This window comes from Leptonotus elevatus, chromosome 15 (genome assembly GCF_054856555.1).
Source record: "Leptonotus elevatus isolate MCC_2025b chromosome 15, RoL_Lele_1.0, whole genome shotgun sequence".
Lineage (NCBI taxonomy): Eukaryota > Metazoa > Chordata > Actinopteri > Syngnathiformes > Syngnathidae > Leptonotus > Leptonotus elevatus.
Window position 1 is genome coordinate 5,325,334 of NC_141253.1, and position 14,193 is coordinate 5,339,526.

Consider the following 14,193-nt stretch of genomic DNA (forward strand, 5'->3'; position numbering starts at 1 on the left):
AGCACATCAAAAATCACGATGACGTCATAAAAGCTATTCAAATCCATTCTATCGCTTATCCTCTAAATATCTCTCTACCCTATACATTTTTTTTTTATTAACAATGAGTGATTAACAACTTTTAAAAATTTATATATATATAATAGGCTTCATAACTATTTTAACTTTTATGCTGTAAGTTATTTGAATCATTACAAATAAAGTCACGGAAGGGATTAAAAATGTAAGACTATAACTGCATTAAAATGGTGACGTAAACAAATTCACTGTCAAATATTTAAAGCGAGTTGTCCAACAAAGAATTACAATTATTTAAAAATATTAACCAAAAAATCTAGAGAAAGGCACACATTCATACCTTAAAAAAGAAAGAAAGAAGAAAGTGTGCAAAACACAACAACAAAATAATTTAAGAAGCGTAAAAATAAAAGAGTATTTAAAAAATACATTATAAAAACGCTATTAAAACAAAATCACTTTTACTTTATTGTCATGCAAGAAAAAAAGAGCAGGAAAATGTGTAGCCTATTTCATACTAATAAACATACTTTAATGCGTTATGTTTTTTTTTGTGCCCATCAAATCTTTTTCTTTCAACAAATGTTACGTCATCTTTTATTAATTGCGCATTGTCCTATGTATGAACATTAATACGATATACATTCTGCCTATTGCGTAACATTAATAATGACCTGAAAGTGAGTGACATATTTTTAATAACCAAAACTAAAAGCATAAAGTGGCGGGAAACAGGAGCAAATGAAAAACGTTCTGATTTTGAATGTATACATTTTGTGCAATTTTTTTTTTGCGCAAAGCATCTTTAATAAGTAAGTTGTTCTAAAATCTGTAAAATTTTATTTTCTGGTGAGAGAGGTCTGTAATAAACTGTAAATTGTTTCATAATCATAAATCATAAACGTGTGTGTGCTCAAGCTGTCAGCGGTGAAATGGTGACGGATCGACGCAAATCACGCACTAAATTGCGTGTGAAAGCGCACTTTGGTGCCACGGCTGCATATGCGCGCGCGCGCGCCTGCGTGAGAGTCTGCCGTGTGCGTGTGTGTGTGTGTGTGTGTGTGGCTCCTCCCCCTTCCGGTCTTCGTCCAATAGCTGCGGGGCGTCCTCCGGTGCGCGTTCCCGCTTGGATAAAACGCGTGGCTGTGCGCAAGCGGCGCGCAAACACACACGCAAGGCGCACACACGCACACGCGCCAACGCGACGTTTGGATACTAGCGCGCAACATTCGCGAAAGGGGAATCTTCAGTTTTCACGCGTGGGCGGAAAAAGGTAAGAAAAGTTGCCGGTTGTGTGGCGTGTAAAAGGGTTTCTTTTAGAGGCGGAATGTTGATTGCGTGACGTAACTGGCAAACGTCGAAAGAAGCCTTTTTATTTGGTTTTATTTGCACTTTTTAGGCTAAGAGATAATAAATAAATAAATACATAAATAATAAAGACCGAATCATTCCATGCTGATTTAACATAATGTGCAAATTGGGCTATTTTTTTTCACACCACAAAATTAAAAATGAATAAATAACTTTTTTTTCCCCCCGACTTGTCAATGATATCCATTTTTAAAAAACATTTTATTTATTGTTTGTGTTTGCACAGAAAATACCAACACGTGTGCACCAAAAAATGCAACTAATTGTTTTTGTTTTAAGACTCATATTATGGAGAGAGAGAAATGAAATTGCTGCCATATTTGGGAAAGATCATTAATGTGAAGTGTAATAAAAGAAAAAAAAGGAGTGAATGAGTGAGTTCAAAATCCATGCATCGTCATAAAAAAATTATTTTTTAATGTGTTGTCATTTCATCATTTACTATTTTTAGGCCAATAAAATGAGTCAATTACATTTTGAAGTAAAAACGGAAAAATCTCAACTTTTTCCCACTTGATGACTCAAACAATAAAATACGATTCAATACAAAAGACATAATTGTTTTTTGTTTTTAAATAACGATTCCAACAATATGCATTAGTAGTGTCATATTTATGATGAAGTACAATTTTAACCGGTTATTGGTGAAGAGTGAGAAATCTAAACCCTTTTTTTTTTTAATTGTTGCAATCATAATTCACTTTCGACTTGAAGTGCTATAAATGTCAGCATAAATGTCGAGTAACATTTTTGATGTGATGAAACTCCCATTTAAAGTGCTCAGCTGCAAATGATGATATGAAATAATGACACGCGAAACAAATACGCTGTTGTTGTTGACATCTAACAAAAAAAAAAATCCATACACAATTTTTATTTTGGAGCAGACCTACCATCTTTTCGTCAATTAATTGTTCTATCATATTTTACATCCTTCTCACATTGCATACCAAGACATTTTACCCCGCTCAAATTATTCAACACCTTACCCCTAATAAAGCATGAGCTCATTAAAAGAGCTCCGAATGGGTGAAGAGAGTTTCCTGAATGTGAAAAAGACATGATAGCATGTAGCTGTTAGCTAACATGGCGTTTTAGATGTAAAAAATGGAATGCCCTTCACGTGCATGCTTTATTTTAAAAATGCTCTTTTGGTGTTTATTTAAGTCTTTCTCAGACTCAATGAACACCAGCCAAGTGTTTGTTCTGCCTCACACACACACACACACACACACACACACACACACAAATACACACATCATACAGATCACTATGTTAGCATATAGCATAATAATAGCCTAAATCACTTTTTAACATTAAAAAAAAAACACGGTAGGGAATTAAATAAATTAACATAAATTAGATTTTTTTTTTAAATGGCCATTAATAAACATTAGTCTAACAGATTAAATGCAATTGTACATAAAAGTGAAATACAACTGAACTGTACTTAACAAATGCTGTCCTAGATTAAGAACAACTATTCGTAATATTATGCGCAATTGGAAAACGTCATTCAGTGATTCATTTTGGAAAACGTCATCAAATATATATATATATATATATAGGTTATATTTTTTAAATTAGCAAACTATTGCTAAAAAAAATAATTATCCGCTGTTGTGGCAGGAAGTTCAAAATGGCGTAGACGAATATGCTATTATGCTAATAATACGAGCGAGTTAATCTTAATTATTGTTGTGTTGCTGCAGAATCGGACGGGCCGTCCTCATGCCCGTCGAGGCAGGCCGACTGCGCAGGCAGTAGAAGAAGTAGAAGAAGAAGCGAAGAAGTGAGAAAAGACAAAGAAGAAAAAAAAGGAGTGACAGGGTGGCGGACACGGGCGTGCTGCCGTTTGGCTGGTGGACACACAGGGAGCAGCATCTCAGGGATATGTCCACAGCCAGAGGTAAATACGCTACAGCAATATGGGCAAGACTCTCATAGCGCGCCCTCTAGTGGTATGTGGAAGAATCACTGAATTCAATACAAATGCAAGCAAACATGTACAAATCAATACAGACGGTTTCATTAAAAAAAAAAAATTCGAGGATGATACATATAAGTACAGTTCAGTTGTATTTAATTTTTCATTCAGTGCAGTACAAATTTTGTTTTTTTGTATCGATTTTTAAAAAATGAGTACAATGCATTTTGGAAATACAATTCAGTTCTAATTAAGTCGTTTTCTTTACCCAGTACCGTAATTTTTTTCTTAAAAAAAAAAAAAAAGTACAGTTCAGTTGTCTCACTTTTTCTTTACTACTACAGCGCAGTGATCACTTTATGACAGTAATTTTTCATTCAGTTGTGTTTCACTTTTTCTTTAAATCCAGTCCATTTTTTAGTACAGTACATTTAACTACAGTTTATTTGCATTTTTTTTTATCCCAAAAATTACTTTTTTCACCTTTCAAAGACAGTATACGTAAAAAAAAAAAAGACTTCAATTCATATTTAATTTTGATCTAAAAGTAAGAAGAAGAAAAAGTCCAATTGAGTGGTATTTAACTTTGAATGCAATCATTTGTATTTTCAAGAACTGTCTGTTTTAACCATTTATTTGTTTGTGCTTTACATTTTCATCTACGCATTATTGAAGTGCAATTTGAGTACCACAGAACTCCACTGAACACAAAACGTGTCCTTGTTTGTTCGAGCTACTGCATTTTGCTCACATGTTGTTAAAAAAAAAAAAGCCTATTTCTTTATTCATTCATTTTGCCCACCTTTGACTCCATTTTGTGACAGGCTTGCTTGACATTCCCACAACTTGAATGGTCCCATTTGGCAGGAAGTTTGTCAGCCCAAATATAAGATAAGACAAGATACAGCAAAATGAAGTACAGTTACTGACAGTATATTCATTGATAAGAGACTGTATTAAAAAATCGTATAAAGTTATTATTATTGTACTGTGTGTTTTTATATTTGACATTTATTAACAATTGTCAAAAGTAAAAGAACAAATTATCCAATCGAATTTAGTGCATGCTAAATGCATGCTTTGGCGCGCACATGCGCCAGATACCCGCACCATATTTCACTGAGGGAGGGGGGGCAGGGGAAGATGGGGGTAGTGCTCGACTTTAATATCCTGCAGGTTGATGAAGCTTGGCGGGGAGATTTTTTCTCCACACTCGGCTGGCAGCGTTAATAGAGACTCCCCCACCCCCGCCCCCGCCCCTCCCATCTTGCTCCCTAAAAGCCCCCCCACACACACACACACAATCCAGAAGTGCGCTTGATGTGGAAATGAGAGCTGGCAAAAGGCTGCTAGAAAGAGACGCGTCTGAATGGGTTAAATGAAAAAAAGTGTTCACGCAGGAGACTTCCTGTGCGTGCGCGTGAACGTACGTGAACACTTCCAACTTCAATGGGGGGGCACGTGTTGCCTTCATATGTAACACTTTTCATAACTGTGTTGTATTGAAAGTTCAAGCATATACTAAAAATAGAAACATCGTCAAAATGTATACAAATATAATAAACATATTTTTGTGTGGATGAAGGCACATCCAAATGAAAAGCATATATGTTTCGAAATTATTTTTATTTGCAAAACTGCAGTAGGTCCGTTTTTTGTTGTTTAAAAAAAATAAAAAAAATAAAAAGACACTAAAAAAAGATTTTGTATATTTTTTTTTAAGTGTAAAATCCACATGGGGAATAATTCCCATTCACCCATCCATCCATTTCCTAAACTGCTTATTCCAAATACAACAAAAGGGGGGTCCAAAGGGAAAAAAATATTCTGGAAAAAAAAAACTGGGGTAAATCCGAAAAAAAAAAAATTGGGGGAAAATGATTCTTTAAAACTGAAAATATATATATTCAGAAAAACACAACCAAAAATTCTACTGAAAAACAGAAAAAAAGAAAAACAGAGAAGAAATATTCCGAACAGAAAAAAATATGTAAAAACAAAACAGATAAATATATTACGAAAAAGTTAAAATTTGTTTTTAGGTGCTGGCTTGGTGAAAACATTTTGCTGACATAAAACAGTTGTCATTTTTGGTTCCCCGACATTTATAAGTGTTCATCCCCCCTCCTCCCCCAGGTCATGGGGGTCTTAACCAACTAGGCGGAATGTTTGTTAATGGCCGTCCACTTCCGGAGGTGATCCGGCAACGCATCGTGGACATGGCCCACCAGGGGGTCCGGCCGTGTGACATCTCCCGCCAGCTCCGCGTCAGCCACGGCTGCGTCAGCAAAATCCTGGGACGGTCAGTTACGACTCGTCGGTCCGCTTTAACACAACAACCGTCTCTGATATGTGTTTTTTTTTAATTTATTTTTTTTAATCCTACTACCGTATGACATTTCGCCGCCGCAGGTATTACGAGACGGGAAGCATCAAGCCCGGCGTGATCGGCGGCTCCAAGCCCAAAGTGGCCACGCCCAAAGTGGTGGACAAGATCGCAGAGTACAAGCGGCAGAACCCCACCATGTTCGCCTGGGAGATCCGGGACCGGCTGCTCGCCGAGGCGGTGTGCGACGGCGACACCGTGCCCAGCGTCAGCTCCATCAACAGGTGAGCCTCCGCCATCGCCATCGCAACGCTCCTGGATTTCTTCTTCTTGTCCCCATAATTGTCCTTGCATTGAAGTATTTTGACAAAATTGGGTCTGGCTTTCGCGGGCCATAAAATGACGTGACGGCGTTTTCTCTTTCAGGATCATTCGAACCAAAGTCCAGCAGCCATTCAATCTCCCCCTGGATGGAAAAGGCCTAAGCCCAGGACAAACCTTGAGTGAGTCTCGAAGATCCCGTCCTTCTTCTTTTTGTTGTTGTTGTTGTTCCGCTTGCTTAATACGCCCACGTTTCCCTTCTCCAAGTTCCCAGTTCGGCCGTCACCCCGCCCGAGTCGCCGCACTCCGACTCTTTGGGCTCCACCTACTCCATTAGCGGCCTCTTGGGAATCCCCCAACCCAGCAGCGAGGGCAAGAGGAGCCACGATGACAGTAAGAATACCTCCGCCAAGGCCCAACTGGTGCCATTGGGATCAGTACTAAACTGTACATCAGAAATCCATCCATCCATTTTCTGTAGCAATTGTCCTATGCCAGGTCACAGGTGAGATGGAGCGAGAGGCAGGCTTACGCCCTGGACCGGTCACCGGCCAATCGCTGGGCACATATCGCTCTTCAAACTGCTGTGTTAAAAGTAACCCAGATTCAGTGAAATAGCTAACCCCAAATCCAAAAACTAAGACAGTGCTGGGTTATTCATACCCAATGCATTTGGTTGAGGATTTGCCCCAACAGACAAGAAATGGCTCACCAGGTTATCAGTCAAATAGCTGTAACTAAAATAATGCAAATTTTCCTGTCAAGGGTCACCACAGCAAGTCACTCGTGTGATGTTTAGCACAGTTTTTGCATCAGGTGTCCTTGATTTAGCCCATTCTTGGCTACGAATCGGCAAACCTGTTGGGTCAAAAATAACCTATTTTGGGTTAAAAAAAATGTTTTGGATCTATCTGCTACTTGGGTCAATTTGACCCTAAAATGGTTGGTTTTGTACAAAACATTGCAATGTTGGGTCAAATTGGTCAATCCAATTTTTGACCCAAATTGTTTTTTTTTTGTTTTTGATCAAATTAATGTAATCTATTCTTGCTTACACTCTAAAAATAGTGGGATCTAAATGAAAACAAATTGGGTCAAAAAGAGACTGACCCCACTTTTTGGGTTATTCAATTTACCCCAAAAGTTGGTTCAAATGAATAACCCACAAAACAACACCAAAAATGGGTTGATTTGTGGGTTATTCATTTAATTTGACCCAACATTTTGGGGCTAAATACCTCAAAAAGTTCGATCGTTCATTTTTGACCCACTTCAATTGGGTTATTCAACTAATCCAAAAACTGGGTTGTTTTGTGGGTTATTGTTAATTTATTTTTGACTCAACTTTTTGTGTTCAGCAACTAAAAAGTTGGGTTATTTTTGAGTGTACTCGGATTTGAACGCCATTGTCCATGTCTAAATTCAGTGGTGTTACTTCACTGAGCCACGTAGCCACCACCGCCACCAAAACCGTATCCAAGATGGCGACCATCTTCAATTTTCAGCCTGCACAAATCTAATCTTCAACCCAATTTGCTGGTTCAAAAATAATTAATCCAACCCTTGGACAAAAGTAACCCAAACTATTTGACATCATTTTTTTGTCCTTGTTGCAGCCCAGACACGATACGATACGACGCGGTAGTCGCGCATGTTCTGCCACCTTGTCGCACCCTGGCCGCAGATTGTTTACAAACAGTTTGAAATGCATTGCTACATAATTTGTTACGATTCTGTTCACTTCCGATCCTGTAACAATGCACATAATACAGATAGAATTTCCTTCTTCTCCATCCTTTTTGGTCTTCAGGCGACCAAGACAGCTGTCGGCACAGCGTGGACTCCCAGGGCAGCGGAGGCGGCGGGATTCCCAGGAAAAGCATGCGAGTGGAGCACTTCTCACAGCACGTGGATTGCGGGTTCGAGCGTCCCCACTACCCTCCGGACTCCTTCCCCAGCTCTGCCTCCGGTAGCAAGACAGAGCAGGTGAGGACAGGAGCGTCACGTGATGCGTTGTGAGGAAAAATTCCGAGAGATCAGCATGTCTCGGTTTGGGTTTTTTTGTTCCTGGAACGGCAGCTAATGGCTAATCCTCGGCCCTCAGACTTTGTACCCACTGTCGCTCATCAGCGGCAGCCTGGACGAGGCCAAGGGCGGCCTGTCGTCATCGAGCTCCGCCATTGGACGCAACCTGACGGCGCATCAGAGCTATGCCATGGTGCCTGGTGAGATGACTCCTCCTCCCTCTCGCGCCCAAAAAAAACAGTTTTAGCCACCTTTCGCTCCTTGTTTTGTTTTTCCATCGTTTCATTTACTCCATTCTCTCACCTCGCCGCACCCTCGTCCAGAGCCTTTCCAGTCACTGCCGCTCTGCTTGAAGCAGGAAATGTCCCCGGAGGTCACCAGCACGAGTCCCGCCTCGCCAAATATGGCGCCGTCCCACTTGGCATTTGTAGAACTTCAGAAACCGGTTTCTATGAGTAGCAGCGGCTGCAGCAGCGGCGGCGGCGGCGGAGCGAGCAACCATTTTTCCAACTCCTTCAACTCATTCTCCCATCATGCACCTGTGTACGGCCAGTTTGGCGGCCAGTCAATCATCTCAGGTACCGTCCATGTCCCTTAGTTATCCATTCATCTCATCATCATTTGCTTTTGACTGGCTAAAGACCAGTTGTCCAAATGTTTTTTTTTTTTTTTAGTTTGTTTCTTGGGAGAAAGAGGAGAAATTGCATTGAGCGGAATACAGTACACAAAACAAGATCGTCCACTAACATGACATGAGTCATAAGCAGCCACATGTTGCTTGAAGAGAGGTTGCATAGACCCGACTCACAGAATGCAGTTTGGACTATATTTCAAAAACAGCTGGGTAAAAAATTAACCCAAAAGGGGTTTAAAAAAAAAGGAGAAAAAAAAAAGGATAAACACACTATTTGGTAATTTGAATAAATTTACGGATTGTTTTGTACAAAACAACCAAAACCTTCACAACCTAGAAAGTTGGGTCATCTTGTACAAAAATAACCCAAATATTTGGATCGTTTGGACAAAATAAAACACACACCAACAAATGGTGATTTTGTACAAAACAACTCAGATATGGACCATTTTGCATTACCCCCCCCCCCCCCCCCCCCCCCCCCCCAGATTGAACAATTTGTACAAAACAACAACAAAATGGGCCATTTTGTACTAAACAACCCAAAATAATTGAGTCAATTTGTATAAAGCTATTCCCCCCAAAATTGGTTTGTTTTGTAAAAAAAACAAACACAAAAAAACCCATCAAAGTTGGGTCAAATTACCCAAATAGTTGATTGGTTCATTTTTGATCCAAATTGGGTTAATATTGACTTGTTGGGGGAAAATGGTTAAAATACATTAAAATCAAAAAGCCCAATTTAATTTTGAATGAGGGTAATTTGAAAACAATGGTACGGTTACTCCCTGATGCTCATATTGTTTGAAGCTGGATTTTATTTTTTTTTTATTTTTCTCTTTCCTTTTCTTAGATGGAATTTTTTAATGAAAAGTTTTTTTTTTTTAAAGAGAAAGAAATTGGGTTAATATTGACCCAACTGTTTTTAGACTTTAGAGTGAACTCAACAAATACAATATCTGATTACCTGCTTTGGTAATAAATTTCCAATATTTCTCAGAATTGAGCTATTTTTTTTTTGTATGGCTACAATTTTGGTGTAGCTAATGTCGTGTCCAGCGATGGGACGACCAACACAGTAAGTAACCCAACATCTCCCTTTGTGGATGTTTTTCAGGGCGAGACATGGTGAGCTCCACCCTGCCAGGTTACCCACCTCACATCTCGTCGTCGGCCCAGTCGGGATACTCGTCGTCGGCCATCGCCGGCGTGGTCGCGGGTACGAGTCACATTTGTTGTACTGCACATTCACACAAAAAAAACACACACATAAAAGGAGAGACTATTAGTGTGTGGGGGGGCGGGGGTGAGGAAAAGCAGCGGTTTGCGACGGAGGCTTGACTGGAGTTAATGAGTTGACTTGAACAGTGTGTGTGTGTGTGTGTGTGTGTGTGTGTGTATGTGTGCATACATGGGCCCAGGGGGTACAAGGAACAGGCTTGGGGGTTCCACCCTGCTGCCCACTACCCCCACCCTGCCAAACACCTCTGACCACACATCGCCATGGGAACCAGGGGGCCCAGGAGGGTGGTCTTTGTAATGTGTGTGTGTGTCAGGATGCCATTGTGTGTATGTGTGGCGTTTTTTTGTTTTTTTTCCATTTTTATTTGAAGTCTGCCCTTCGAAGCGCGAAATGAGAGGGTCTGATTTATTATTTTTCTGGTGGGCTCGCAGTGAGGGAGCGTTGATACACAATTACCTCGCAGAGGGGGGATGGTGGGCGGTTGAGGGGGGGGGGGGGGTTCGGACCGCGGGAGCTGGAGGTGGGGATTCATGAGGATTCATCCCACTCGACATAATTACCAATTAGATATTGGAATGTTGAAAAAGAGAGCGAGAAGGAGAGGAAAGAGGGAGTCTGAAGCAGGAAGTGCAAAGAAGAGGAGGCTGGAGGGCGATGGGCACGCACCGCTGCCTTGCAGGGATTTGGGCCCGCGCCTGCACTGTCGATTAATGCTTTACAGGATCAGCTAAACTGCTGGTGAATGATGAGCTCAGCGGCACAGAAACATCATATGGATGATTTTGTTTGTTAAAGAAAAAGAGTCACGTAACCTGCGACGTTGTTTTTTTTTTTTGGGGTAACCCTAAAAGGTGCCGACTACCCCGCTCAGTCCTACAGCCACTCGCCATACGCCTCCTACAGCGAAGCCTGGAGGTTCACCAACTCAAGCATACTGGGTGAGTGCGGATGGATTGATGGGTTTTTTTAAAAATGATTTTTAAGCCGCAGTTTATCATGCCTGTGCCATTTTTTTTCTTTCTTTCTTTCATTACAAAATTTAAATATACAGTTGGGTCAAAAATAACCCAACTATGAGTCAAAAATGGACCGATCCTCTACTTGGGTCAATTTGACCCAACTTCGAGTCAAGAAATGGGTCTTTTAGTGTAAAATAACTCATAAATATTGGTCAGATCCTTTACTTGGGTTAAAAAATTGGTTCATTTTGTAAAAAAACAAAAACAAAAACAAAAAAAAAACAGAAAGTTGGATCGAATTGACCCATAAGTGGGTCGGTTCATTTTTTATCCAAAATTGGGTTACTTTTGACCCGACTGTTTTTAGAGTGTACCTCAGCAAAAAAAAAAGCACCAACACAAATTTCATCATCTTACAGAGTGAAATTAAACAACAACAAAAAACAACAACTTACATTTTCTTTTATGCCTATTTCATACAACTCATATTTCAGAGTTAATTTTTCCACACCTCTAATTGAGATACATGTTCAGTTCACATGATTTACTGCACCATTTTTTGGGCAGTCTGAAATGGAACCAATTGATAGAATTTCAGCGTAATTAAATTGATAACGCATTCGCTGGTTCCAATCTATTTATCTCGGTTAATAATTCTCATCGTTTTTCTCTGTAACTTCAAAATAGGATTCATATTTGTTTCATATGAATTGCCCCATAATCTCAAAACCTGCCCACCAGGCGATTGCGCTACTACAGTACTGTACTGTGTACTGTATTTTTTTTCTCCAGGCTAATACATATGAAATTCTATATATTGCAAATTATGATTGGAAAGCACAATAAATACACACTGTTGCCTTGTGAATGGACATAAGAGTTTTTTTAGATAAGAGCCTCATTTTTTTGTGATTTATGTTGAAGTTCTGTATGTGGTATTGTTAAACAATGCAGCAACATAGGAAACAATACTGACAGGCATGCGTTCTTTATCCTCTGTGGAGAGCAACTAATATTGCTGCTGTACTGAGAGGTTTAGAGAGGAGCGGAGTCTCCATTCCAAGCACAGTATTATCTATATTTCTGTCTTATATTGGCCAAGGCAACAATTGAGTAGCGTTCGGCCTTAGGTTCAACGAAAACTATAAATTGCCCATCAGCGTCAATGCGAGTTGAGAAGTTGAACGGGCTTACCAGGCAAAACATTCAAATAAGAAGTTACATTACTGCATTCTGTTAATCTGTGAACTGTTTGAGATCATCGCGCCTGCTGCATGCTCAGCGCGCAGGAACAATGCAATGTTAGTTCAAAGCAGTTAAGATGGAGTATATATCATTTTCATGGCAGTCATTATTAAAAAGAAAAGTCAAGACAACAGTAAGATCCTGTACCAAATTAACAAGAGGAAAGCAAAGATGAAACCAAAAAAACGTAATACATGCAGACTATATCCATAAAGATGACACTTTTGGTCAAAAATAGTGACCCCCACATTTTGTTATGTGTGCCCCCATCAGGTTCGCCCTATTATTACAGCACAGCCTCTCGCAGCGCCCCCTCCTCGGCGGCCGCCTACGACCACCTCTAATCCCCCGCCGGACGGACCTCGACGAGCCAGATTCCAACCCGGATGGACTATCGGACAACTTCTGCAAATGAACCAGCAATCTATTTTATGTTTTTGGACCGAGTTAATTATTTATTTCTCATTCCCGATCCAAGCGACCCAGGGTAACTCGGACTCGAGCACGTTTACACATCTGCAGCCTTACGTGTCGCGCCGCCGTGCAGCTTTTTCAGTACGTGTCGCAGTTTTTCAGCCAAAGACTTGTTTTCTCGCACACCTGACAAAGGATATGCAACATCTTTATAATGAACTATGCGTCATTTTTTATTTGTTGTTGTTGTTGTTTGTGGTTTACAATGTTTTCTTTTTACAATGAGAATCTTTTCATTCTTGATTTATCTGCTTGCAAATGAGTTGGGGGGGGGGGGGGGGTCAAAATCTCTATTTGTCTACATGATGTATATAATGTAAATGGTGACTTACTTACAGCAACCGGGTGATGATTTGATGACAAAAAAAAAGCAAAAACAGGCTTCCATACATGTGTTTAAGTTGTTCCTATGTTGGTAAGAATTGCGACTATTTTCTATTCATATAAACGGTTATTAATATTATTGCAGATGTACTGTAAATAGGGAGTTTCTAAAGAATTATTTTTAATTAAAGCATGGCAAAGGTGAGATTTCTGGTGTTTGTTTAATGAAATGTCACTTTCTGAAATTATTACACACTCGCGGATTTACATATTTATTGCAAATATATTTTTTCCAGTTTTTTGTTTGTTTATTGTTTTTTTTGGGGGGTGGGATTGCCAATTTTCCTCCCACTTTTGTTGGGAAACGCATATTGAATATGATCAGTGTTTGCGGGGTTTAATATATATATATTATTTTAATTTATGCGGATTCTTGCTATTTTCCCATCCGCTTGGCCCCTAATTATTATTTCTATATATCTTTTTTTTTTTCTTAAATAACATTTTTTATAATTTGTATTAGTAATATTATAAGTGGAAGCTCTCTTGCTCTCTATTGTCAATCCGTTACTTTTTTCCCCTTTTTGTTCTTGAGAAAAAAAATGTCAATCCGTTACTATAATTTTGTTTTCTGATAGAAATGCTCATATTGTTTCAATTATTGGATGTAATGAAATTTTTTAGACCACATTTATTATTATTATTATTTTTTTTACAATGTAGCATACCCAAACTCTACTACAATTTTTCAATGCATTTGTCCTGGTGAAAATATACGTCCCAGATACAAAACCCGAAAATAGACTTGTCAGTCGGACAATTTTGAAAATGCACCACAAAATGATGCTGGCTCGTCCATCGAAATAATTGAGGACATGCTCACAAACAACAAAAAGAAACAGAAAAGTCTGCCATTTAGCTTTGCATTAACGATTTTTGGACGGCTTGCATTTGAACTCCTCCGGGGGGATTACTCTTCTTGTTATTATCATTACCTTTGGTGATAATAGCCTCATAACAACACTTTTCTTTCAGCGATTTTAAAGGACAAACGCAGCGACCCTGCACGCGCGCGTCTGCTTAATGGCGTCTTCTTATTTTCTGCATCGACTGCTTTTATGCTCGTGGGTCTGCGGCTCTCTTTTTTTTTTTTTTTTGCGGCCTCATTACCACGGTGCGCTAACTAGCGAGCCACGCTTCAGCGAGGCCGGCCCACCTGGTGCCCACTGATGGCCGTGATGCGGATGCATCTTTGTAAAAGTAGACGTTTTGTATTGGTTCTCATTACATTGTCCAGCTTTTCCAATTCTGGCCTTCTGCGTGTAC

At 39.6% G+C, this 14,193-nt stretch overlaps 1 protein-coding gene across 3 annotated transcripts; it reads left to right on the forward strand.

Annotated features, from left to right (window-relative positions):
- Positions 1–1,188: 1,188 nt before the first annotated feature.
- Positions 1,189–12,790, forward strand: pax8 (paired box 8). 3 transcript variants are annotated; one of them, XM_086096266.1, is made up of 12 exons: positions 1,189–1,291; positions 3,102–3,298; positions 5,453–5,618; positions 5,729–5,926; positions 6,069–6,145; positions 6,231–6,356; positions 7,774–7,949; positions 8,068–8,188; positions 8,312–8,566; positions 9,740–9,841; positions 10,717–10,803; positions 12,343–12,790. In XM_086096266.1, exons 2-12 carry the CDS (start codon positions 3,283–3,285, stop codon positions 12,411–12,413), a joined length of 1,395 nt encoding a protein of 464 aa, XP_085952392.1. In that variant the 5' UTR covers positions 1,189–1,291; positions 3,102–3,282; the 3' UTR covers positions 12,414–12,790. The 3 variants fall into 3 exon arrangements, with proteins under 3 accessions (XP_085952392.1, XP_085952393.1, XP_085952394.1); XM_086096267.1 differs by having other exon boundaries at positions 5,477–5,618; XM_086096268.1 differs by lacking the exon at positions 8,312–8,566.
- The last annotated feature ends 1,403 nt before the right edge of the window (positions 12,791–14,193 follow it).